General features: G+C 44.9%; 1 protein-coding gene across 2 annotated transcripts in view; it reads right to left on the bottom strand.

Moving 5' to 3' along the window:
- Positions 1 to 25,749, bottom strand: part of DNAH8 (dynein axonemal heavy chain 8) — a 390,116-nt gene that overhangs the window by 121,966 nt on the left and 242,401 nt on the right. For both annotated transcript variants that reach the window (XM_053305243.1, XM_053305251.1), the window contains 6 exons: positions 24,752 to 24,886; positions 24,324 to 24,446; positions 20,400 to 20,613; positions 15,336 to 15,445; positions 10,044 to 10,207; positions 479 to 671 (listed from right to left, as the gene is read on the bottom strand). In XM_053305243.1, the coding sequence (XP_053161218.1) occupies positions 479 to 671; positions 10,044 to 10,207; positions 15,336 to 15,445; positions 20,400 to 20,613; positions 24,324 to 24,446; positions 24,752 to 24,886 (939 nt within the window). The remainder of the gene's footprint in view (positions 1 to 478; positions 672 to 10,043; positions 10,208 to 15,335; positions 15,446 to 20,399; positions 20,614 to 24,323; positions 24,447 to 24,751; positions 24,887 to 25,749) is intronic.

The raw sequence follows: 25,749 nt of genomic DNA, 5'->3' as shown, positions 1-25,749 counted from the left end.
TGTGAGTCTGCTTAGAGAATCAAAGACAGATCTTACAAGTGTGAATGTTGTGGTCCTCTCCTAAACACAGTAGATAGTGTTTGTGTCTATTGCTCTGGGGAGCTGTGAAAGCCTTCCACGGAGGCTAATGCGCAGGCGCATTACCCATGTTGGGAATGATCCTGGATCACCTCAAAGATTAATCTTTTCCTTTACCAAGTGCAGCAAGACTTGCAAAGGTATTTCTTAGTGGAATGCACTCCCCCACTCCCCTGCGTTGCATCAAGTCCCAACCCTGAACATCTAGAAGATGTTGTGATGCAAGGCATTTCTAATTATTCAGATATGTAAGGGTCAGCAATAGATAGATTTGTTTCAAACAGTCTTGTTTGTACATTTCAATTACTTGGAATATGAAGGTTTTGTATGTTTTAGATTATTGTTACCCATCCAAGTATTAGGGAAGGGATTACGATATAAAATAAAATAAAACCAATACCAATTCATAAATTTTTGGTGCTTCAAATACAAAATCTTCAGGTTCTTCACCAGTTGGTTCAGGCATATCCCGCAAAAAATCTACCAAATATGGTTCAGGATCAATTATTGGTACTAGTTCTGGATCCACATGTTCATCAATTACTCTAGTAAAATTTCTGTCAAACCAAATTTCATCATCCTCACAAACAAATCTGCAAGACAAAGATAAACAAAAGGTTCTGCTGAAAAGGCATGAAAAGATTGCCAGAGTTTCTTAAAGAAACGACAACAATGCGGATTAGATTACAACATATGCTGAATTAAAGCACAAACATTTAACATTCACACTGTAGTGTAATGGTCCTCCTGTCTTGCTATACCAGGAAGTACTTGAGTTTAGGAGCCCCTGGTGGCGCAGTGGTAAAACTGCCGCCCTGTAACCAGAAGGTTACAAGTTCGATCCTGACCAGGGGCTCAAGGTTGACTCAGCCTTCCATCCTTCCGAGGTCGGTAAAATGAGTACCCAGAATGTTGGGGGCAATATGCTAAATCATTGTAAACCGCTTAGAGAGCTCCGGCTATAGAGCGGTATATAAATGTAAGTGCTATTGCTATTGCTATTGCTATTTAAGTCTCACACACTTGACCATTTCAGACATCATTCAAAGCCATGATTAAATCACGGTTCTGTGCAACTTCCCTAAGTCTTGGGAGTATGAGATATATGCTTCTCCCCTCCACTGCTCGCACAAGCCTCAGAAGAATCTAGTTTCAACTGTGATTAAAAAGATAACAAGATTGGTCAAGATCTCCGAACCAACTGATATAGGTTTATTTTGACCAAATTGCTTGAAATACACTGAGATCTGAACCTATGTCAAATCATGGTTTGTTTCTAACTACAATTGGAAGTAGAATTCTTCCAAGGCTCACATGAGCAGGGGATGGGGAAGCCTATGTTTCCAAGGCTCAAGATGTCACACAGAGGCAAGATTTAGTCATAGTTCTCGATGATGTCTGAACTGGCCCACTGTACTTTCAGTGTCAGAATGCAGCCTAGCCCACTTCCCTTTCAGGACCACACAGCAATTCTGGATCAGGATTGAGACCACACTATGCAGGTCATAGTATGGGTCATACTATGCCATAGGCTCAATGAAAATTTGAGCCCCAAAGCTGCTAGCCTTTGGCAGCAACAAACGCTCCCCCTGCCCCCAAGGCTTTTAGCTGCTTGAGAGCTTGATTTTCATGAGGACTTTGACATGATGGCAAAAGGTTAGATATTTCCTTCACACACAGGTCCTGATACCACCCCACTGGCTGCATTTAAGCATAAAAGGACAATAATGAAAGACCAGGCTACTTGTGTGATGTAAAAACAGGTTGCTTAGCTGTAACAGGTGATCTGGAAGTGATCTGTTGAATCCATAAGAAAATGGGTTCTCCGCCTGCGCAGGCACCTCATGGGCCGACTAAGTAGCTCCTCGTGATGCCCAACTGTCCTCATGTGCTCACAGAGTCTGTTATATTGAACGGTTGGGTGTCCTCCTGTCAGTTTCTGTGCAGAAACATGTACATGATCTGCTATGGCTTGCTGTCTTCTGTGCGCTCTCTCCTTCTTTATTTCTAAATGTCGATGAGAGCACTCCGCTATATGCCCCTCTTCTGCAGTGGGGATGGTTTGGGAGGGTCTTATGGATTCAGCGGATCACTTCCAGATCACCTATTACAGGTAAGCAACCTGTTTATCTAGATCGTGATCCATTGATTCCATAAGGAAATGGGTAAGTAGCCAACTTCTCCACCATGGTGGTGAGTACAGAAGGCAGACTCTATGATAACACCCTCTTCAAGACACTCCTCCCATACTCTGCCTGTTGCGCCATGTGCAGGTCTATAGCATAATGCTAGATGAATAGCTGTTGAGTTGATCAAGTCGCAGCCATGCAGATGTCCTCCATCTTAATCCCTGAAAGATGGGCAGCCAAAATTGAGTATGCTCTGGTTGAATGCGCTTGCACAGTCTTCGGGGGTGAAACTCCCTGATGTCTGTATGCCAGCATGATGAGTTCCACCAACCAATGCACCAAGCATTGCCGAGACACTGCTTGGCCCTTATGTTTGCCCTTGTACGCTACATAGAGCTTCCTTGTTTCCCTGAATGACTTAGTTCCTTTCAGGTAGTAAAGCAAGGCCCTGCGGACATCCAAGGAATGCAGAGCCTTCTCTAAAGCTGTCTGTGGGGTCTGGAAAAAGGTTGGCAGCACTATTTCCTGATTAAGATGAAATTCCGTAATCACCTTAGGGCAGAAATCTGGGTCCAACCTCATCACCACTTTATGAGGGTAGAACTGGGTGTATGGCTTATCTATCCTTAAAGCCGTCAACTCTCCCACACGCTTTACTGTGGTGATGGCAATCAGAAATGCCACTTTGAGCGTGAGCGTGTGCAGATTTGCTGAATGTAGAGGCTCAAAAGGGCCCTCAGTGAGAACAGAGAGCACTAACGAAAGGCTCCACTGCTCCATTGGTCTCTTCAGTGGCGGATACAGATTATTAAGGCCTTTCATGGTTTACTCTCTGGATGAGAAAAAACTGTCATCCCATCCCATCCTGGGAGTCTGGCCGATATGGCTGCCAGGTGTACTTTCAGAGACACGTTAGTCAGACCCTTCATCTTCAAAGTGGTCAAATAAAGCAACACCTGCCGCACTGTAGCACAGAGCGGCCAGAACTCATAGTCCCTTGCATAGGCTCTGAATCTTTTCCACTTGCAAAAGTAACTGTGTCTAGTCGAAGGGCGTCTACTATTCAATATAATCTTTTTCAGAATCCAAGTCTCCATGCTGTCAAGCGCAGAGTTTGAATCTTGGGATGCAGCACCCTTCCTCCTTCTCTCTGGAGTAGGTCTGGAGTTAGAGGAAGCCTGCAGAAGTTTCCTCCCAACAGTCGAAGCAGTAGTGCAAACCACGGTTGGCGTGGCCACCACGGGGTCAGAAGTATGTGGGACGCTCTGTCGCTTAGGATTTGGGCCAACACCTGATTGATCAGCGGAAGTGGTGGAAACAGGTATAGAAGTCCCATGCGCCAACTGTACTGAAAAGTGTCGCCCAGCGACCCCACACCTGCTCGTGAGCAATATCTTCGGCACTTCCTGTTGGCAGCTGTGGCAAACACGTTCACTGTCGGGGTGCCCCATCTACTGAAGAGTTGATTGATGCAAGTTTCCTTGAACTCCCATTCGTGCCTGTGATCAAATTGACTGGTCTGACTGAGCGTGTTGGCCAGATGATTGTCGATGCCCTGTATGTGAATCGCAGCTGGGCAGATGGTATGTGCAATGCACCAGTCCCACATCCTTGTGGACAAGGCACAGAGTGTGGGGGAGACTGTGCCCCCCTGTTTGTTGATGAAAGCGATTGCTGACATGTTGTCCAGGTGAATCTGCGTTACTGTCCCCCTGAGTTGGAGTTCAAAAGCTTTCAGCGCTAAAAATACAGCCATCAGCTCGAGGTAGTTTATGTGTTGTCGAGCCTGTAAGTGCGTCCATCGCCCCTGAATGCAGTGTGGTCCGCAATGTGCTCCCCATCCGAACAGGGAAGCATCTGTCGTGACCCAATTCATTGGAATCAAGGGCCTGAACAGAATCCCCTGAAGCAGGTTGTCTTCCAACATCCACCAACGTAGAGATTTCAACACAGCCTGCAGAAGCTGTAGGCGCAACCTCTGGAGACGCATTCGCAATCATGTATATCTGACAGTTGTGTTGGAGGATGCCATCAAGCCCAACAATCTTTGAATTTCCCATGCTGGCTGAATGGAGTTGCAGAAGAACAAGTTTGCCAGCACTCTGATTTTGTGATACCGATCCCTTGGTAAGAATGCCCTCTTCTGCTCCATGTCCAGAGTGGCGCCAATGAAATTCAGCTGCTTCCTGGGCTCTAGGTTTGACTTTTCCCAATTGACGTTGATCCCCAACTCTTGAAGGAGGTGAACCATCAACTGGATTTGCGTGTGAAGCAGTTCCTTGTCGCTGCTCACCAAGAGCCAATCATCTACATAAGGATAAACAATTAAGCCCTGTGTCCATAAATATGCCACAATGACAGCCACCACCTTGGTAAATACTCGCAGTGCCATCGACAGTCTGAAGGGCAAGACCATATACTGGTATATTGCCTCCCCTACTGTGAATCTGAGGTACTTCTGGTGATTCTCCTGGATGCCTACATGAAACTAAGCATCCTTCAGATCCAACGTTGCCACCCACTCCTCCTGATCTAAGAGGAGGATTATTGCCTGCAACATTGTCATCCTGAATTTCCGGGCCCAGATAAAATCGTTGAGCTCTCTCAAATCCATGATTGCCCGGATTCCTCCATCCCTCTTGGGTATCTGAAAATAGCGGGAGTAGAATCCTGACAAACTTCTCACCCACTGCACAGGAACAATAGCTCATTTTTCTAATAACACTTGTACTTCCTCCTGCAGAGCTGCTGTTGCCTTGGTGAATTTCAAGCCAGAGATAGGGGGCAGAGCCCTTAACAGATTGGGCCCGGGTGTCAGGGTCTAGCCAACTGCAGCAGCAGAGACAATCATATAAAAGCCTGGGTAAAAAGCCATGATTTAACATGCTTTCTAAAAGCTGTGATGGAGACTGAGTTGTTGTCTCGTAATTGATGTGGTTTTGTCATAAACCTCATTGAACTTATCTTGCAGCTCTTCAAGAGTCATAGAAGTGGAGTCCTGCAGCAAGGTGTCCCAAAGTAGGTGAGTATAACGGGCCATGCAGGCTGCATAATAGGCTATGCATATTGCTAGGCTAGAAGTGGTGTAAAGCTTTCTGCCTAGGACATCAACCTTCCTGCCTTCCCTGTCTGCTTGCGTCGTATGGCACCGTCCCCCTTTAGATGTCATCGCACAATCCACAACCATGGAATTCCGGACAGAATGATGGACAAGGTAGGCGTTTTCTCCCTCCTGAACCCTGTAGAGATTCTCAAGATGTTTAGATGTTGGGGCTGAGGCCTACAAAGCCACCCAAACTCTTTTGGCAGCCTTAGCAGTTACTGGGATCATGGGCAGGGCTACTGGGTGTGATGATTTGGCATGCACCATAATATTGTATACAGGTATTTCCATCTCTGGTTGGTCCAAGTCCATCCCTACTGCTTCCGTGATCTCCCTTATTAGAGAGTGGTATGCCTTCAATTCCTCTGTGGAGGATCTTGAAAGGCGGAGAGGAACATCAGAAGGCGGGTCTGAATGATGACTTGCCTGATCAGAGTCAGAGACTTCAGTTTCGGAATATTCCATTCCCCATTCTGGAGATGGAGATTAAGTGCTGGATGAGGACTTGATTTCTTCTTCCACTTTCCCCCAGGTTTATCCTGAGTCATCACGGGTATCTGTGTCTGGCAGGATGCGGTGACCAGCATCCTTGGTTCAGGATGCTAGGGAACTGGCTGCTGCTGTTGGACAGCTGGGGGCTGCTGGAGTGGCGCTGCAAACACTTGGGAAGCTGGCTCCTGATAAACTGATTACATGTTGCTGCACTGGCACTTGCGCTTGAGTTAAAGACACTTTGTTGTGCTTTCCATTTTAGGAACTTTCCATAATCCTCTGGGAGTGAATGGCGAAACCCACAGGAATGAGTTGGCTGCGTTGATGGCAGGCGTATTCCTTGGTCAGCACAATATTGGTCAGTCCTTGGAGGTACCACAGCAAAGGCTGAGGGCAACGGGAGTAGATTCCCCAATGCCCCTCTTGGTGAAATTGAAGGTGTCTTGGGTGGTGAGATAGGAAGATCCTCTTCCTCCTGATCCTCATCTAAGCCAGCACTTAAGAACCCCTGAAAGGTGGGGCCCGAAGGAGTACTCGATGCAGAGTCTAACAAATCCCTTAAGATAGAAGCTGTATTCTGTTCTGGCAACTCCTGCTGGTGCTTGCCTTTGAGCGACGTTTTGCCACTACTCAGCAACAAAATTGGAGTTGAGGGCGATTGTTGAGTAGTGTGCACAGGAGACTGTGACAAGTGCCTCTGAATTGAATGCATCTCTGCTGGCTGGGTTGTCTACCCTGAATGCTCCGTCAACACCAATGAGCTTACAGAAGTATTTCCCTTGGTTGCATTCTCTAACTTCAAAGTTTATGTCGATGGTTTTCCTCACATCGAGGGGTTGGTTCCTTTCGACAGTGAAGTCTCCTTTGATCTTGGAGCTGCTGTCGACATTGATCAGCTAGCCCTCTGAGCATCCGCATCCCAATCAGTGTCAGATCCCTGAGCTGAGGACAGAGAGGGTGTCCGCTGGCTCTTTGCATCCCGATGTCCTTCTCCAGAGGCATGACAAAGCTTTCTGTCCCTATGTTTACTTTCTCTTGAGGAGACCTCCTTCGGCTTCTTAAAAGGGTCGCTTGCAGACAGAGTTTTAGACTGCGTTTGCACAGATCCGTGCTGCCTCGATCTCGATGCTGGTGTAGATGCAGACCCATCTCCTGTCGACATCGATGGCGGACTCAGGTGAGGTGTAGGAGGACTGAGCGCCTCTTCATATAACGCCACTTGGAGGCGCAAGGATCTATTCGTCCTGGTCTGTTTGGAAAATGAGCAACAAATCTCACACACTGCCATATTGTGCTCTTCTCCCAGGTAAAGCAGGCAGGCGTCATGGTAATCAGTAGACGGCAACTTAGTGCGGCATTTAACACAGTGCTTGAAAGTTTTCTTAGCCTCCATTATTTGGAGTTCTGTTGCAGTTCAAACCCTAGCCTTTTCCGTTAAACAGTCCGAAGTCAAAGTAAACCAAGTAAGCAGTCCAATCTGTTGACAAAATTAGTCCGAAATGCAATTTTAATCTGTGAAACAGTCTGAAGGTCAAGATTATCATAAAGGCAAACAAATCTTTCAACTAATCAAGTCCAAAATCCATTCCAGTCAGATAACAGTCCATAGTCACGACCAGTAAGTCACAAGTAATAAAGTTTTTCTGCTACCAAGGAGCCCAAACGAGGTCTGAACTCTACAGTGGTCAAACAGAAACTGGCAGGAGGACGCCCAACCGTTCAATATAACAGACTCTGTGAGCGCGTGAGGATGGTTGGGCTTCGCGAGGAGCTACTTAGTCGGCAAACGAGGTGCCTGCGCAGGTGCAGAACGCATTTCCTTATGGAATCAACGGATCATGATCCAGATCATATAGTTTGGCCCTCCGTTCCCAGTTCAGTGCAATGTTGCCTGCACCTGGTTGTAAGGTGCAACTAGAAATTTCTCTGTAATCTCTTGTGCTACAACAAGTTTAATATTATGTGTCATGAGGAGAAGGGCACTAAACCAATCAGAAACTGTATTTAACTTTGTTGTGCACAGTGCCCACATGTGTAAGGATGTCCATAGGGCTCAACAAAGCCTTGTTTCTCCCCTGCACCATGCAACCTTTGCCTCATCTAGGCACTGACCAGAACTAGATCTGCTTAGATTCAGCACTTGGCTGCATCCTGTATCCTCTTACAATGCCCTGCAATTCACAGGTTTCAAGAACAGGGCTCTGAGAAGCCTCATAGGCATTGCTCCACTGTACCCACAGAGGGAAGCATAATACTCCATTTACAGGTGATTAAACATTTCCAAGAGCTAGATAAGTGATACCAGCAAGGTAGAAAACCTACATTTGAACTGAGTCAAAGATGCCTAAAATTGATCACATGGTAGTTGACATTGCATAGGAAGTCATCGATGTGCAGTGGCTTAGCATGCATATTGGTCAGTTTTCTCCATGCCACTGGAAACCAATTCAAGTGATGCACAAGTATTTTTCTGTTAGGTATTTTCTGTTAGTCTGGGGAGGCAGTCAAATACTAGCATCAGCTCCCAGTCAGTAATTACTGCACTCTGTTGCTTGCTAAATAGTACAACATGCAAACTGGTGCACATAAGTTCATTTTCCTTCTGAAACCAATGGAGGTATCTCTAGGTCTCCAGCAAAGCAAAACAGGCTTAGTGTGCATTGACACTGCTGCGGGTCTAGTTCAGTCTCTTTCAAAAGAGAAGAGAAAATGGTATTTACCGTAAGTTATTTCCTCTCTACAACCTTTTCTGCTGCTGTTCCCATTTGGGACCGAATATAAGAACATAAGAACAGCCATGCTGGGTCAGGCCCAAGGCCCATCAACATCCTGTTTTGTACAGTGGCCCACCAGATGCCCCTGGGAATCCCACAGGCAAGAGCTGAGGGCATGCCCTCTCTCCTGCTGTTATTCCCTCACAACTGGTATTTAGAGGCATCCTGAATCCAGAGACTGAATCCAGATAAGACAGAGGTACTCATTGTGCGGGGTCGGAACTCGAGAGACGATTTTGATCTGCCTGTTCTGGATGGGGTCACACTTCCCCAGAAGGAACAGGTACGCAGTCTAGGTGTGCTTCTGGATCCGAGGCTCTCCCTGGTGTTCCAGGTTGAGGCGGTGGCCAGAAGTGCCTTCTATCAGCTTCAACTGATACGCCAGATGTGTCCGTTTCTTGAGGTGAATGACCTCCAAACAGTGGTACATTTGCTGGTAACCTCCAGACTGGATAACTGCAATGCACTCTATGTGGGGCTGCCCTTGTATGTAGTCCAGAAACTACAGTTGGTCCAGAATGCGGCAGCCAGGTTGGTCTCTGGGTCATCTCGGAGAGACCACATAACTCCTGTACTGAAAGAGCTACACTGGCTGCCGATATGTTTCCAGGCAAAATACAAGGTGCTGGTTATAAGCTATAAAGCCCTAAACAGCTTGGGCCCTGGGTATTTAAGAGAATGCCTTCTTCGTCGTGAACCCCACCTCCCACTTAGATCCACTGGAGACGTCCATCTGCCGTTGACACTGGCTCATTTGGTGGCCACTCAGGGACAGGCCTTCTCCTCTGCTGCCTCGAGGCTTTGGAATGTGCTCCCTAGTGAAATAAGAGCCTCCCCATCTCTGACAGTTTTAAAAAATTCTTTAAAGATGCATCTGTTCACCCAGGCTTTTAATTAATATTGTTTTAATGGTTTTAATGCTGTTTTAAAATATTGTTTTAACAATTTTAAATTCTTGTAATGTTTTACACTTTTCATTTTTGTTTTAATGAATGTTTTACTTTGTTGTTATTCTGTTGTAAACCACTCAGAGTAATAAGTTTTGGGCAGTATAAAAATATGTTAATAAATAAATAATCTTTCCTCTGAGGCTGGAGGTGGCCTATAGCCCTACTATAGACTAGTAGCCAGTGATAGAGCTGTCCTCCATGGACTTCATAACAAAGTCTATGTGGAACACAGTGGGTAGGGTTTGGCTTAGGGGTGGTCATTCACCCAGGGTGCCTACCTGAAGGAGGACCTGAGATGAGTTAGGTGGCTTCCTGTTTATTGAGTGTACTCTCTGCAGTGAATTAGAGAAGAAAATGTGACAACATTGGAAAATGTGGTAACTTTGGTGGGGGAGGGGGTCAGAGGCACTCATCACCTAGTGCCTTTTTTATCCTATGGCCGGCCATGGTAGCAGGCTTCCTTTCTTGTTTCCTTTCCTGGCTTGTAACTCTTCTGAAAATGATATAATGACAGTACCTGTCAGCAATTACTCGCGTGCATTCATGTTTAAATAATGCCACAAGGGAGGGTACATCAGCACATTCTTCTGCTTTTACGGTTAGCATTCCCTGCCAAATTCTGGAAAGGTCTCGAAGATTGAAGATGTAATGGAATTTGGATGGTGTGGGCAACATCTTCACCTAAAGCAAAAACATATATTTTCTGTTGAAAGTTACCATGGTAGCTAGGAAAAAATAAGTGCACTTTGATTTGTTAAACAATAAACAAAACACACCTGTTTTCATATATTTATATACACCCAGGCTTTCTGTTTATCCCAGTAAAACTAATGCAAAAATGTCACAGGCATCAATATGAGGATAGTATAATAATATTAAGACTTGGCATTAGGGTTGTGCACAAATCAATTTTTTTTCCATTTGATTTGTGCCCAAAACAAATCATCCTTTATTTGTTTTGTGTCCAAATCTACCCCGCCAAAATCACCCCAGATTCAATTTGTATTTGCTTTGATTCAATTTGGACCAATTTGGACCACTTAACAAGGTCCTAGGGGCACCAAATTTGGGCTGTGGGTAGGTCCCCATGGGTGCCAACTACTACCCAAATTTCAAGGCAGTGGGGCACCTGGTTGAATTTTAATGATTATTTTAAGTTTTTACTGATTTTGAACATTTCCACCATAGGAAACAATGGGGATTTGAAGTTGCCATATCCTAACCCTAACACAGACCCCCAGCTTTCATTTAAAAAAAAAAAGCTACGTTGTAACTCCATTTGTAGAAGTGGAGTTATGGAGCAAAATGTGTAGTCATTATTTTTCAAGTGTTTGGATTCTTTGGTGTATAATAATATGGAGGGCTCCTGAGGGCCATCCAGCTCCACCCCTTCCTATTTTCCTCATTATCTCCCACACTCTGGGGGGCTGCCAGAGAGAGGAATGAACACGGGCCCCCTTTCCCCTAGCTATGCCCCTGGCTGCTTGCACAATTGTCCATTCTTAACCGTGTTGGGGCTGCATTCTGAATCTGCAGCAGCCTCAGGGTGTGGCATTATGGAGCCTTAATGCTATGCATCATATCAGCAACTAAATTTATTTTTTTTAGAGCACCTGGAGTAACTATGCCAGAAGAATGGAGGTGGCCCAACTACTTCCCAGTGACTATTGGTGCTCTGACTGTTAACAGGAGACAGAGGAGTCCCCCCCCCTCACCTTTGCAGTTATAGGCAACCGACAGTTGGAGCTGAGTTCTTTCTAAAAGGGGTGGGGACAGTTAGTCAAATGGAGGCACTTTGAAGATGGCACTTGTTTGTGTGATAGAGAGTACCATCTAAAACTGTGGACCACTGTTCCCTCTAAGGCATGCGCACGTGTGCGCGCTCACAAGTTTTTGGATGTCCGTTCAGTTCATATTAGATCCCACTCAGGTTGAATCAGGAAGGCCCTATTCTGAATGCACGTGCACACACACTGCCTTGATACTGCCACTCAGAACAAAACCCATTCCGCACAGAGATGAAAAAAATTAGAGGGACCACTGCTGTGGACACTGGCATATTTGAAGCTATTCCATGATGCCATGCAGTCAAAATGTGAATCCACTCTTTTCCATATGAATCCAGATTACTAAGTATAAGAGGTAGAAAGCGGCCCTACATTATTCAAATTATATTTTGATGGCGGGGTGTGTGTGTGTGTGAATCCTGTAAATAACTAGCTCAAAGCCCTTGAAAACATACTTTGTCAATTAAAAAAAAATTACGGAAAGCTCCAGGCTCAAAAAGTGGGGGTGGGAATGAGCTTGTAGAAGAAACCTGTAGTTATGGTAGCCAGCAACCCTGTCCCCAGAATGCATCATGGAGTTCTTCTGTGGCTGGGCTTCTGTCTGGAACTCAAACTAAGTTCCTCCCCCAGAAATTCTCATGTATTTAAATATCAAATATTCTCTCTAAGGCTCATTATCTGTTGACTATTTGCTTGCATTTAGCATGCAACAATATTTAGTTGACAGCATTTGATAAGTATCCTGTGAATGAATTTACTATTTGTGTAACACTTTCAAGTGTTCAAAGCACTTCACATTTCTTCTCTTTTCACAAACCTTACAACACCCCTATAAAGGTAAATATTATTGTTACCACATTGAAGCAAAAGGCCTAAAACTGAGAGGTGGCCAAAGTGACTTCATGGCAGAAGCGAGATTCAAAGCAGCGACTTTTAGAATCATAGCTCAAACCTACAGTCGCTACACTACACTCTTGCGCAGTGGTTAGTATCTGATATTACTGACAGCTAATATGCAGTGATGTGTCACTGTGGTTTTCAAACATTCTGCCTTTGACTTGGGTGCCAAAGAACATCTGTATATTGTAGAGGATTCTGGGGCACATCCATACCATTCACATGGCCAATGCTGACCATCATAGTTGCTCACTGGGAACTAAGAGTATGCCCTAGAAAACGCCAAACATTTTCTTGTGGATGATACTGGAAGATAAGTAGTGGTAGGTGTGTTGTCTTTTGGGGAAGCTGGTCCACCATTACTGATTCTCTCAGTGAAGAACCCCTGGTAAGCTTGTAAGGAATACAGAATTCCTAAGTGGAGAGAAACTCACTGGTATAGCATGTTTGATGGTGTTTGATGCTTGGTTTGAAATAATATTGGACAGTATTTTATCACTGACATACAATTTGACAGAAAACATGCAATGATAACTACTATTTGGCAGCTGATTTTGTTTCATATTTGAGGTCTGCCAAAATTAAAACAGGATATCCCTATAAGCCTAAAGGGTCCAAATAGTTGATCAGCCCCTCTAGTTATTTTCAGCACCCAGAAGGGAAGTGCAGTGGGCAGGGCACAAGTCCAATTCTCAGGTGGAGAAAGTAGCTTGAATAGAAAATGTCTGCCTCCTTGCTGATGGCTAATCTGACTTCTGAGGTTAACCAATTCAAAATTCAGGTTAAAGTTTTGAATCTGAATAGTTTCATTAGAAATATGATGGATGAAACTGGAAAATTCTCATACCTTGTGTTATTTTTGTTGACCGCTTTTCCAGGGCCTGCTCATAAAAACATAAGAAAACCTTGCTGGATCAGGCCCAAGGTCTATCTTGTCTAGCTTCCTTTTTCACACAGTGGTGCACGTGCACCACATGCCTCAGGCTAGATCTGAGGGCATGCCCTCTCTCCTGTTGCTGCTCTCCTACAACTGGTATTTAGAGGCAACTTGCCTCTGAGGCTTGAGGTGCCTATAGTTGTCAGACTAGTAGACAATGAAAGACCTATCCTCCCTGAATTTGTCTAAACTACTTTTAAAACCATCCAAGTTAGTGACCATTATTACATCCTGTGGCAGAGAATTCCACAGATTAATTATGTGCCATTTGAAAAAAGTATATCCTTTGTTGCTCCTAAATTTCCTAGCCTTCAGTTTCATGGGATGACCCCTGGTTCTAGAGAGAGGGAGTAAATTGTGAGAGAGCAAGTAATTTTTTTTTCTGTCCACACTCTCTACCCCATGCATAATTTTATACACCTCTATCATGACTCCCCTTAGTCGCCTCTTTTCCAAACTAAAAAGCCCCAGATGCCATAGCCTTTCCTCATAAGGAAGGTGCTCTAGGCCCCAGATCATCTTGGCTGCCCTCTACTGCACCTTTTCCAGTTCTACAATATCCTTAAGATATGATGACCAAAACTGTACACAGTACTCCAAATGCGGCCACACCATAGATTTGTATAAGGGCATTATAATATTAGCATTTTTATTTTCAGTCCCCTTCCTAATGGTCCCTAGCATGGAATTGGCCTTTTCCACAGCTGCTGCACACTGAGTCAACACTTTCAATGAGCTGTCCAAACCACCCCAAGATCTCTCTCCTGGTCAGGCTCAGTCCACAACAGTGTATATGTGAAGTTGGGGTTTTTTGCCTGAGTATGCATCACTTTTTGCTTTCTTATACTAAACCGCCATTTTGTTGTACACTCTCCCAGTTTGGAGAGTACATTTTGGAGCTCCTCGCAATCTGTTGTGGATTTCACTAACCTAAATAGTTTAGTGTCATCTGCAAATTTGGCCATTTTGCTGCTTACCTCAACTTCTAGATCATTTATGAACTAGTGTTCTGAAGCCCGTTATAATAACGGGCGCTAGCCTTTTCCTCTCCCCTTTACTGTTTGTTTGTTTTTTAAATGCAGCCTCCGCCGCTGCCTCCGAAGTCCCACCCTCCCAGCTTCTGAAACCACCTTACCCTGTCCCGTTACAGTTGAGCAAAGAAAGTCCTAAATTGAGGAGGGAGAGAGGAGCTCTCAAGCAGTGCTCCTCCCTCTGCAAAGGCTCTGCCCGAACTGGCGCTTGGGACTGAAAGGACGCCTCTTGCGTCCTTTCGGCCCCAAGCGCCAGTTCGGGCAGAGCCTTTGAAGAGGGAGGAGCACTGCTTGAGAGCTCCTCTCTCCCTCCTCAATTTAGGACTTTCTTTGCTCAACTGTAACGGGACAGGGTAAGGTGGTTTCGGAAGCTGGGAGGGAAGGAGGGTGGGACTTCGGAGGCAGCGGCGGAGGCTGTATTTTTGCTTTCTGTTTTCTTCGGCCTTCGCTCGGCCCCCGGACCCGGCCTCCGTCTCCCTGCGGCGGTCTGGGCCTCCGCCGCCATTCCCCCTCCCGCCACCCACCGCGGCCCGTGTCTCCGGCCGGGGCGGCCACCCAGGGCTCTGGCGGGCCCGCCACCCACCGCCTCTGCGGCTCCAGCGGGCCCGCCGCAGCCGCCCGCAGCTCCGGCCAGGTCCTCCACTCCCTGGGGCCTCTCCCTTGTTGCCGCGGGTGTCCTCTGGGCAAGGCGGCGGCGGCCAGTGTTTGCTGGCGCCGCTTACCCGGCTTCTTCGGGGCGGCCCCTTCTGGCCGCCCAAGATGGCTCCCGGGTACCAGCGAGCGTGTCTCCCTTGCCCTGTTCTGCGCCTGCGCTTTGCACGGACACACGCTTGTCCGTGCACGGACACACGCTTGGTGTCCGTCCACGGACGGACACCAAGCGTTTTATTAGAGAGGATAAGTTAAAGAACACTGGTCCCAATACAGATCCCTGGGGGATCCCACTGCTTGCTTCCCTCCATTCCTTCTCTTCTTCCCTCCACTGCCTCCTAGGAATAAGTAATTGCAGACCCAGCTACCTTCCTTCCTTCAGATTAGACATATGTGAAAGATCTATATATCCTACACATTCCATTAGGTACATAAAAAGCATATTTCAAACTTCTGTTGTCCCTCTAAACAGAGATTAAATGACTAACTGTTTGCATATTCTGTACCTTAGTCCATTGCCACAGTATTCTGCCTGCTGATACTAATTTCATTATCATATCACACACTTCAGGCTTGAAATTTCTACAGTGATGGAAATATCCACAGCCAATTATTCCTGAAAAAGAGCAGGAGACTGTTAAGCTTAAAAAGATCCCAAAATGATATAGGCACAGCAACAACAGCCCAGGCGAAGAGGCCCTGCCCTGTGAGGGATTAACATCTGTCTGCTTTCCAGGCCAATGTATTTTCCTCTGAGACCTACTATGTAGGGATGTGCATAAAACCGGTTCTCCCGGTTCGGTTCGGATCCGAACCGGGTCCGAACCGGACCAGGGTGGTTCGGTTTTGGTTTTGCCGAACCACCCCCCCGGTTCGGTTTGGATCCGAACCGGTTCGGATCCGAACCGAACCGGTTCGGATCTCAAAAAATAGCTGGTTTGAAAGGGGACCTTGAGTTCTACCTGCCACCCAAATTTCAAGTCGATTGGACCTTCCTCTGATTTTTGGCGATTTTTTAAAGTTTTAGTGACTTTGGGGCAGTTTGGGGGCATAGCATGGGATCTGGGCAAAAGGAGTGGGGTGGAGTGGTAGTGCCTAATGGGTGCAGGCTACCACACCAATTTCAGGGGGATTGGGCAAAGGGCTGATTTTTGGTAAATTTCTGAAAATTTCATGTCTTTGGGGCAGATTGGGGCATATTGGGGCAGAAAGTGGGGCCTGGGGCAGAATAGTGGGGTGTGGTGGTAGTGCCTAATGGTTGGAGGCTACCACCCCAATTTCAGGGGGTTTGGACAAAGGGGTGATTTTTTGAGAATTTTTGAAGTTTTAGTGACTTTGGGGCAGTTTGGGGGCAGAAAGTGGATCTGCCCCAAAATAGTGGGGTGGGGTGGTAGTGCCTCATGGGTGGAGGCTACCACCCCCATTTCAGGGGGATTGGGCAGAGGGCTGATTTTTTGAGAATTTTTGAAGTTTGGGTGTCTTTGGGGCAGATTGGGGGCAGAAAGTGGATCTGCCCCAAAGGAGTGGGGTGGGCTGGTAGATAGTGCCTAATGGGTGGAGGCTACCACCCATCCCCAATTTAAGAGTGATTGGGCAGAGGGGTGAATTATGGTGAATAGAAAAGGTGTGAATTCTCATTCTATCATAGCAAATGAGATATTTTTCAATTAAACAACTCTCATGACCCCACTTTCACTTTTTCACACTTTCCTTTACTATGAATAATATGAGGAAGTAATCAATTTAGCACACTTCACCTTATGAAGACAAACCTCATACAAATAAATTCACCATAATTCACCCCTCTGCCCAATCACTCTTAAATTGGGGATGGGTGGTAGCCTTCACCCATTAGGCACTATCTACCAGCCCACCCCACTCCTTTGGGGCAGATCCACTTTCTGCCCCCAATCTGCCCCAAAGACACCCAAACTTCAAAAATTCTCAAAAAATCAGCCCTCTACCCAATCCCCCTGAAATTGGTGTGGTAGCCTCCACCCATGAGGCACTACCACCCCACCCCACTATTTTGGGGCAGATCCACTTTCTGCCCCCAAACTGCCCCAAAGTCACTAAAACTTCAAAAATTCTAAAAAAATCACCCCTTTGTCCAAACCCCCTGAAATTGGGGTGGTAGCCTCCACCCATTAGGCACTACCATCACACCCCACTATTCTGCCCCAGGCCCCACTTTCTGCCCGAATATGCCCCAATATGCCCCAAAGATATGAAATTTTCAGAAATTTACCAAAAATCAGCCCTTTGCCCAATCCCCCTGAAATTGGGGTGGTAGCCTGCACCCATTAGGCACTACCACCCCACCCCACTCCTTTTGCCCAGATCCCATGCTATGCCCCCAAACTGCCCCAAAGTCACTAAAACTTTAAAAATTCACCAAAAATCAGCCCTTTGCCCAATCCCCCTGAAATTGGGGTGGTAGACTCTACCCATTGGGCACTTCCACCCCACCCCAAAATTTTGCCCCTGGGCCCCTTTTTACCCCCCCGAATCGATTCGGATTCAGATTCGGATTAAATCCGAATCCGAACCAAATCAAGGGTGATTCAGGTGACCCAGATTCGGGCACAAAACAGAACAGGGGTGATTCGGTTCGGGTCCGAGCCAAATCACCCGAAATCCCAAATTGCACACCCCTACTAAGCACACACACAGAGAAGAAGCAGGAGGCGGAGTGTGGATTCTATGATAGCATATTCGAGTGGATTGATGGTGTCTCATTGAAAATCTCATTTGCTATCATAGAATCCACACTCAATACCTCAGAAACAAGAGAACCCTGTACCCATGGGGGTGCCCCTACCAGAGATCCCTGTACCCCATGGGTTAGAAACCCATGGGGGTGGTTGGCACCCTATGTGCACTACACCACCACTTGCTCTGGGCCACCCCAGCACCCCCATGTGCACTTATAGGGCTGCTGAAAGCTCCATTATAACTTATTATGAGGAAAAACCTTAAAGACGCGTAAACTTCAAAAATCACTTAAAAATCACCTCTTTGCCCAATTCCTTTCAAATAATTCTGATAGCTTCCTTGCCCACCCTAGGAACTACCACCCACCACACTGCACTCTACGACAACCCTTTCCCCCCGACGTGAAGCTATACATTTGCTGCAATCCTAATTATTCTCTATGAGGAATTCAAAAACACTTAACAATTCACCAATAATCAGAGGAGTGTCCAATTGCCTTGAGATTTTTTGGGTGGTAGGCACCCATGCCTGTCTACCACCCACCCTGCTTTTGTGCTCCTAGGTCCTCCACAACAGGGGATATGGACTGGTTCGGGTTCCATTATACTCAATGAGAAAAATAATTAAAAATATTTCAAATATTCATAAAAAATCATAGGGGTGTCTGATTGCTTCAGGGTTTGCATGGTTGTTGGCACCCATGAGTGCTCCACAATAAGAAATAATGGCCTGGTTCGGGTCCCATTATATCCTATGAGAGAAAAATAAAAATATTTTTCAAAAATTCATAAAAAATCGTACGAGTGTCCGATTGCTTTGGGGTTTGGGTGACAGGTACCCCTGGGTGCCAGCTACTATCTGACCAATTTTCAGCTTTCCGAACCGATCCGAACCGGTCCGAACCGGTTCGAAACGAACCACCCCCAGTTCGGTTCGGATTCGAACCGAACCAGGGGTGGTTCGGTTCGATCCGAACCTCCGAACCGGAACCGGTTCGGACCCGAACCGGTTCGGATCCGAACCGGTTCGCACATCCCTACTACTATGGCCTGGAGATCAAATAGCAAAGTGGCAAGTGGAACACCTGAGGACTTGAAGAAGGTGTATATATTATTTGCCACTGCCCCCACTGCCTCTTGTTAGAAGCTGCAGGAGACACGAGTGGAAGTCTTAATGAGGAAGCCCCACCAAGTGAGTCACTCCAGTATCCAGATTGATATCCAGATTGCCTGTTTTATTGTATTTAAGAAGGAAAGCTTGAACTCTAAACATACAGCTCCAGCATGGATGCACAATAGTATTTAACTTTAGACAAATTATTGTAATAATTTTGATGGGACATAAAAAAGATAAGGGCAAATATTTTATATTGGATCAGTTTCTTGCAGTAAGTGTGGGAAGTTTTTGTTTTTATTTTTCCTTCATTTTCACAAATCTCTTTTACTGTTGCATGGGACTTGAGCTGATCTGACTAGAAATACAGAAGAACAGGAAGATATCGTCTCAGCATAAGGATACAGAGCAATGGGCTTAAAAAACAAGTAATACGATAATTTCATACACAAGAAAAAACCTTATTCAAGCATTATATAAAAAGCTGTGCTTGTATATAGCTGTCAAAAGTGGGTGAAAGTGCAGGGGAGAATTTGAATCAACCCCTTATTTAGCAAAGATACCCAGTTTGGTGAGTACAGAGCTTAGAGGAGATCTGGAGACAATTGCTCAAAGTCAAAAACAAGTAATGGTTTATTAGAAGAAGTTGCAAACTTAAATAGAAAAGCCTGTACCCTCGACTAGCTACCTCATAGCGGAAAGCAGAAGATAAAAAACAGAGAGAACAAAGAAGGGAGTGACTTAAGAGCCTACCAATCAGCAGTGATACAAGAGAGAGGAGAGAACAAGGGGGCAGTCCTATATTCTTTGCCTCTATCCCCAGTGTCCCTAGTGATCAATAGGAATTATTGGGCATTAAGAGTTTATCCTTATGGAGTAAGGATCCAAAAGGAGGTTCTCCAAAAGGAAGTTCAGGTCTCGCCCAAAACTTCCTCTTCCGTGGGTGCTCACAGTTACCACAGTTGTCTGAAGAGGCAATCAGTATAAGCATGATAGAGGGTGCTTCCGTGATTGGCAGCCAGTTTTTTGCAGATTTAAAAATGATTTAAAATTTGTTGTATTACTGGAAAAATATTTAGTTTAATGAACTATATTTATGCTTCATCCTGGTATAAAGAGGGAAACTAAAAATTTCTAAAAGAAACACAGAGTTATACTCCTTATGCCAGTTTTACACACACAGCTCTAGATATCTTATGAATAAAGAGGGAAAGGATTTTTTTAAAAAAAATTCATCGAGATGAAATCTATGGTGATTTTAACATGATTTTAAAATTACAGGAAAAGTTTTAATACCAATAATTTCCTCCATAGATTTGCTGGTAGCCAAAAGGTTAATACGGAGGCAGTAGAAATCTCCCAATCCCCCTAGGACTGAGGATTGTGTGCAGGACCTCCTTGAGCTAGCGGCACATGAAAAATGGGCCCTCTTAAAAGTAAATAAATTGGATAAATGGTCAGAAATCTGGGACAACTTCCTTGATCTATTCTCAGAATAGAAACCCCTCTGATCTACCCACACCAATGTGCAATGGTGAGTATCCCTTCTCCTCTTCCCTCCCCCCGCCACCTTCTGCTTTCTTTCTCCCTCTTGCTCTTTCCATCTCTCCTTTCTTTTCTCATCTCCCCGCAACCAGTGCTGAAAGGGTAAAGGAAGGCTGGGCTTGGGGGTGGGGTGTGGAACTGGGAAAGACACTGTAAAATAAAAAATGTCAAAAAAGCATTAAATTAAAAAAAAATACCAAAAATTTTGTCTATAGATGTATTGGTTGGCAAAGTGCAGTTAAACACAGTAAACTGCCTTTTTAAGCGCTGTGGGATATCATTCCGGCCTCCTCCTGGGTGAATCATCGCTGCTATTAACTGCACATCAACAATTGTAGTAAAGTCTCCAGGCTTATCCAAGCTATACATTCCTTCCATTTCCATCATCTGACGCACTATTTCATTTGTCACCTGCACAATTTGTAGAAGAACCATTAACCATCCAACTGGAATGAAAACAGTAAAGGTAGAAACTTTCTAATTCAGCCAAACATATTTATATCTCCCCCCCCGCCCTTGACAGACAAAATCCAGTATAGAATACGTTATGCCAACTATATCCATGCTTATGTCCTACTGAAATAAATAGGATTTCTGCCAAAATATCTATATTCTGGATCAGGCCAAGTCATATTTCAAGATAAAAACAAAGATCTTAAAGCCCTATTTGACATCCTGCCGTAAAAATGATATGCTTACAGAACTGAATGAGAAGAAAGACAGTTTCTAGTGTCTTTGATGGAGCAAAGAAAGAGCTTGAGATGCTGGACAGCACTGGTACATGGCCTAGTTCTTGACTTCACCACAGACATATGTCCCAATTTAGACATGTGTTAAACATTCCAGAGTTGCTATACCAATTGCAACCCAGGAGGCCCATCAGGCCCCCACTATCATTTTTTTTACTACCACCAAATAAAAACGGTGGGTTTTTGGGGTTTTTTGGCCATGCATTTGGTGGTGGTTGGGTTGTTTTATCTATCTGTCTATCTGCCAACTGATATATACATCTCTAGGCAGTGTACACAATCCAAGTTACAATATATATATTTAAAAACATATTAACAGGATAAAAACAATTAAGAACCATTCACAGAGTGAAACAATTAAAATAATTTCACAGGATAAAAACAATTAAATGTTTAAAATTAATATTAATTAAAAGCCTGAGAAAACAGGTATGCCCTAAGGGACTTTTTAAAAGCAATCAGAGATGGAGAACATCTTATTTTGACAGGGAGTGCATTCCAAAGCCCTGGGGCAGCCACAGAGAAGATTTGCCTCCAGGTGAGCTGGTGGCAAGTGTAATCGGACCTCCCCAGATGATTTTAATAGGTGGTAGGGTTCATGACAAAGAAGGTGGTCCCTTAAATAACCTGGACCTAAGCCATGTGGGTTTTATAGGTAACGACCAACACTTTGTATTTTTCTCAGAAACATACTGGCAGCCAGTGCAGAATTAGTGTTATATGGTCGCTTTGTGTTGCTCTGGAGACCAACCTGGCTACCACATTCTGTACCAGTTGTAGTTTCCGAACTATGTACAAAGGCAGCACCATGTAGGAGTGACTGACAGTAGTCAATTCTGGAGGCCATGGTTTTAAGATCATTTACCTCCAGAAATGGGCCAAACTGCTGACACATCAGCCAAAGCTGATAAAAATGTTCTCCTGGCTGTTGCCTCAACCTGAGAAACCAGAGAGTTTTGGATCCAGGAGCACTCCTGAACTATGTACATGATCGTTCGGGGGAGTATAACCCCACCAAGAACAGGCAGATCTAAACCACTTCTCAGGTCTTGACCCCCCACCCCCACCCCCACCCTGAATCAGTACCTCTGTTTTATTTGGATTCAACTTCAGTTTGTTATCCTCATCCAGCCCACTGGCACATCCAGGCAGGCATTTAGGGAAGTTATGCTATTTCCCAATAAAGTTCATAGGGGAAAATAGATATGTCATCAGCATATTGATAACACTCTGCACCATATCTCCTGATGATTTCTCCCAGCGGTTTCATGTAGATATTAAAAGAGCATTGGAGACAGTATGGAGCCTTGTGGAACTCCATACAGTAATTCTCTCTTTGAAAAGCAACAATTTTCTTCTTTTTTTGCATTTTAAATTTTTATTGGCTTTTACATTCAAATTACATTCATTTATCTAATTCTACACATAAGTAAATATTGACTTCCTGCTTGCCTATCTGCATGGTTCACAATAAGTATAAATATAAACAAAGCAACGATTTCCAACTGACACGATCTGGAATCTACCCAAGGGTTAGGAACAGAACCACTGTAGAACAGAGCCACTTCCCAGAAGCGACCCAGAAGGATACCATGGTCAAGGGTACTGAAAGCCACCAAGAGATCCAAAAGGATAAGCAGAGTCACACTTCCTCTGTCAACTGCCAATTTGAGATCATCTCTCAAGCTGACCAAGGCAGTCTCCACCCCATAGGCTGCCCAAAAGCCAGTTTGAAATGGGTCTAGATAATCAGTTCCCTCCAGTACTGTCTGGAGCTGAGAGACCACCACCCTCTCAATCACGTTGCCAACCAGGGGAGATTAGAGACAGGCCAATATCTGCCTAACTCTGAAGGGTCCAATGTAGGTTTTTTCCAAGTATGGTCTAATGATAGACAAGGAGGCCTCCTACCCTTCCTCAGAGATGCATTTATGATGTTTACCAGACCCTGACTGACAATGTGTTAGATAAAATAATAAGTTGGGCAAGGGTCAAGAGAGCAGGTGGTTGGATGTACCGTCTGACACAGCTTGTCCACATCCTCAGGAGTCACAAAATGAAAGTGATCCGGTATGACCACATAAGAGGAGTTGCTGGATACCTCCATAACAGATTGCTCAAACTGTGGAATCCAGTTTGGCCTGCATAAGAGAGATTTTGTCCGCGAAAAAAGCATCACAGTGGGTAACCTAAGGTTCTAAATTTAGATTCAAGGATGAGATGCTCATATTAACCCTCTCACAACCCTAAACAACTCCACTGGATGTGAACTTGTGGATGCAATGAGGGTAGAAAAGAATTGCTTCTTTGCTGCACATACTGCTAGAGCAAAGATCTTCAAATGTGCTCTATGTTGTAACCTGTCAAATTTGCACCAGAGCATCAACAGAATCATCAGTAGAGCCAACTCAAAACCCTTACAAGCCTTCTTGGAATCCAATTGGATCCAATAACCATCTTGGGTGGACCACCCTAAAGAGTCCTTCATCCCTTCAGAGGTGGATTGTGGTTGCAAGTCTTAGCTTAAGCAGGTGGTGGTCCACCCATGACAATTGGGAGATGACAGGAGTCCCCACCCACAGAACATACTCTAATCAGAGAATCTTTATTGTTGCTTTCCCTGCTGCTATGACCTGTTCTTATTATATGCTGTATTTTATCTTGTTTTAAAAAAAAACCCCAAAACCCAAAAACCAGCGTTTGCACAATACTTTGAGTACCAAATGGTCTAAACATCTAATAAAAAATATTTGCTGACATCCTAACTAAAGAAGCAAGGATGTAGTGGGCTTACTTGAAGCCAGAGGCTTCCTCACTTCCACTGTGCAGGTGGGAAGGGGATTTTCACTGCTTCCAGAGGTATTCTGTGCCTTCCAAATATATGTCCCTGAGAGTCATACAGCCCTCAACAACTTTTTTTTTTAAGCACAGAGCATTTCCAGACACAGAGAAGATAAATCAAAACTATTTTCCCAGCCCCATGCATGCACTGCAGATATAGGGAAGCCTCTGGTTGTGTTAGGAGTAGCCTCCAGCTGTGAGGATGTGGCTCCTGCTGGACCCTCACTTCAGCAGTCTGGCTGTGAGCACCAATAATGATGTAACTAATAATCTCAGCATTTTCCTGCACTGTACAACATCATAATCTACACACAACATTGCTGCAGTGCTCTTGCCTAACTCTATTTTTTTTCTTGCTAAAGCAGCCCACAGGATTGTGTTGCTAATAATGAAGGTATTCAGGTATTAACAAAAGTAGATATTTTCAACATAGAAGGAAAAAAAGTCTCCCCAATAATGTGCATTTAAAAAAAAATAAAACATGGAATTAATCATTACAAGTATTACTATGTACAAATTTTAAAACTCTACCTGATCTCCCCATTCATTAATAATCGGCATATTAATATCATCAATGAATATAGTCATTTTTCTGCCTCCTGGAGGTCCATATGTACTGCCCATCCGTTTGTCCACGTAACTTTCTATTGTCCTCTTTACAGTTAAACAAAAGACAAGGAAAAATATATATGTAAAAGACAAATTAAGCTTTGAAATCCTTGTTTAAAAACTGTTGTATTAATATTGTGTGTACTTTCTCCTAATCTAAGTAAACAAATGGGGATTAAAAAAACCTCAGAAGCCCTCAATTAATTTAGTAAAATGAGTATGAGTTGGAACTTAGTATTAACAGAAAACAAACTTTAAGAACAAAACAAATGTTTATGCTTATTCTGAAACATTTTTAATATTTGTGCAAGCAAAATCATATAGAATGGCTTATAACATCTAGAATGTACCTGAAACATTCCAGGTTCTGTTGCTGAGGAAAAGTTTAAACTTTTTGATAATTGCTCTTCAGGATCATATTTTTTTAAATAACCTTTAATCATCACAGTCTTTGCAGTTCCTTGTTCTCCAATAAGCAACACCGCCTGAAACATTTCTTATGATTATTATTACAAATAATACATTTCACAGTCCTGCTGCATAGCAAAGCTATTTCAAGCTGTACATGTGCTTATGCTGGTTTACTTCCTGACAAACCCCCAACTTGCAAACCCCCGTACTTACAACCAAAATTCCATAACACTAGCAGACCCGGCGCAGAACGTCTGTGCCCTCTTCCCCCGGGAGTCTCTGACGCCGGCCTGGCCCACTCTCCCCCACCCCATTTCTGGCTGGCTTTCAAGCTGGCCCATCCCTCCCCTTCTGCCGCCGCCTCCTCACCCTGGTGGCCGGCCTGCTGCTGCCTCCTCCTCACTGCTTCTGCTTCCTCACCGTGGCCGGGCCCGCCCCCACCGCCACCTCCCTGCCGCCACCATCTCCCCGCCCTCACCCCCGCAGCCGGGGCAGCCGCCGCCACCTACCTGCCATCTCCCAACCCCTGAGGCCGGGCCCACCGCCACCTCCCTAACGTGGCTCGGCCCATTGCCACCTTGCCTGCTTCTCCTCGCTGCCAACAGCAGCCAACCGGCGCCCAACCAATCAGGCGCCTCCCCTGCCGGCACGCATAGCCTTGCCACATCCCTACACATGGTTGGTGGCTGGCTAAGAGAATTAAGTATAATGATATTACATTAAGGAAGTCCCCAACTTACAAACACCAACCTGCACATATAAACAAGTCATAACCCTTGGAAACTATATGTGTTCTGAGTTATGAACACCTGACTTACAGCTGGAGCACAACCACAAACAAACAGCTGGAGCACAACACTTTTGTAAGTAGGGTACTTCCTGTATATGCTTTCGAATACTATTAAGGTTTCAGCCTCTGCCAAAATCTCCATGGCAA

Source organism: Hemicordylus capensis, chromosome 1 (assembly GCF_027244095.1).
Source record: "Hemicordylus capensis ecotype Gifberg chromosome 1, rHemCap1.1.pri, whole genome shotgun sequence".
NCBI classification, from domain to species: domain Eukaryota; kingdom Metazoa; phylum Chordata; class Lepidosauria; order Squamata; family Cordylidae; genus Hemicordylus; species Hemicordylus capensis.
The sequence above is the reverse complement of the archived record's forward strand: the minus strand, read 5'-3'. Positions and strand labels throughout refer to the sequence as shown.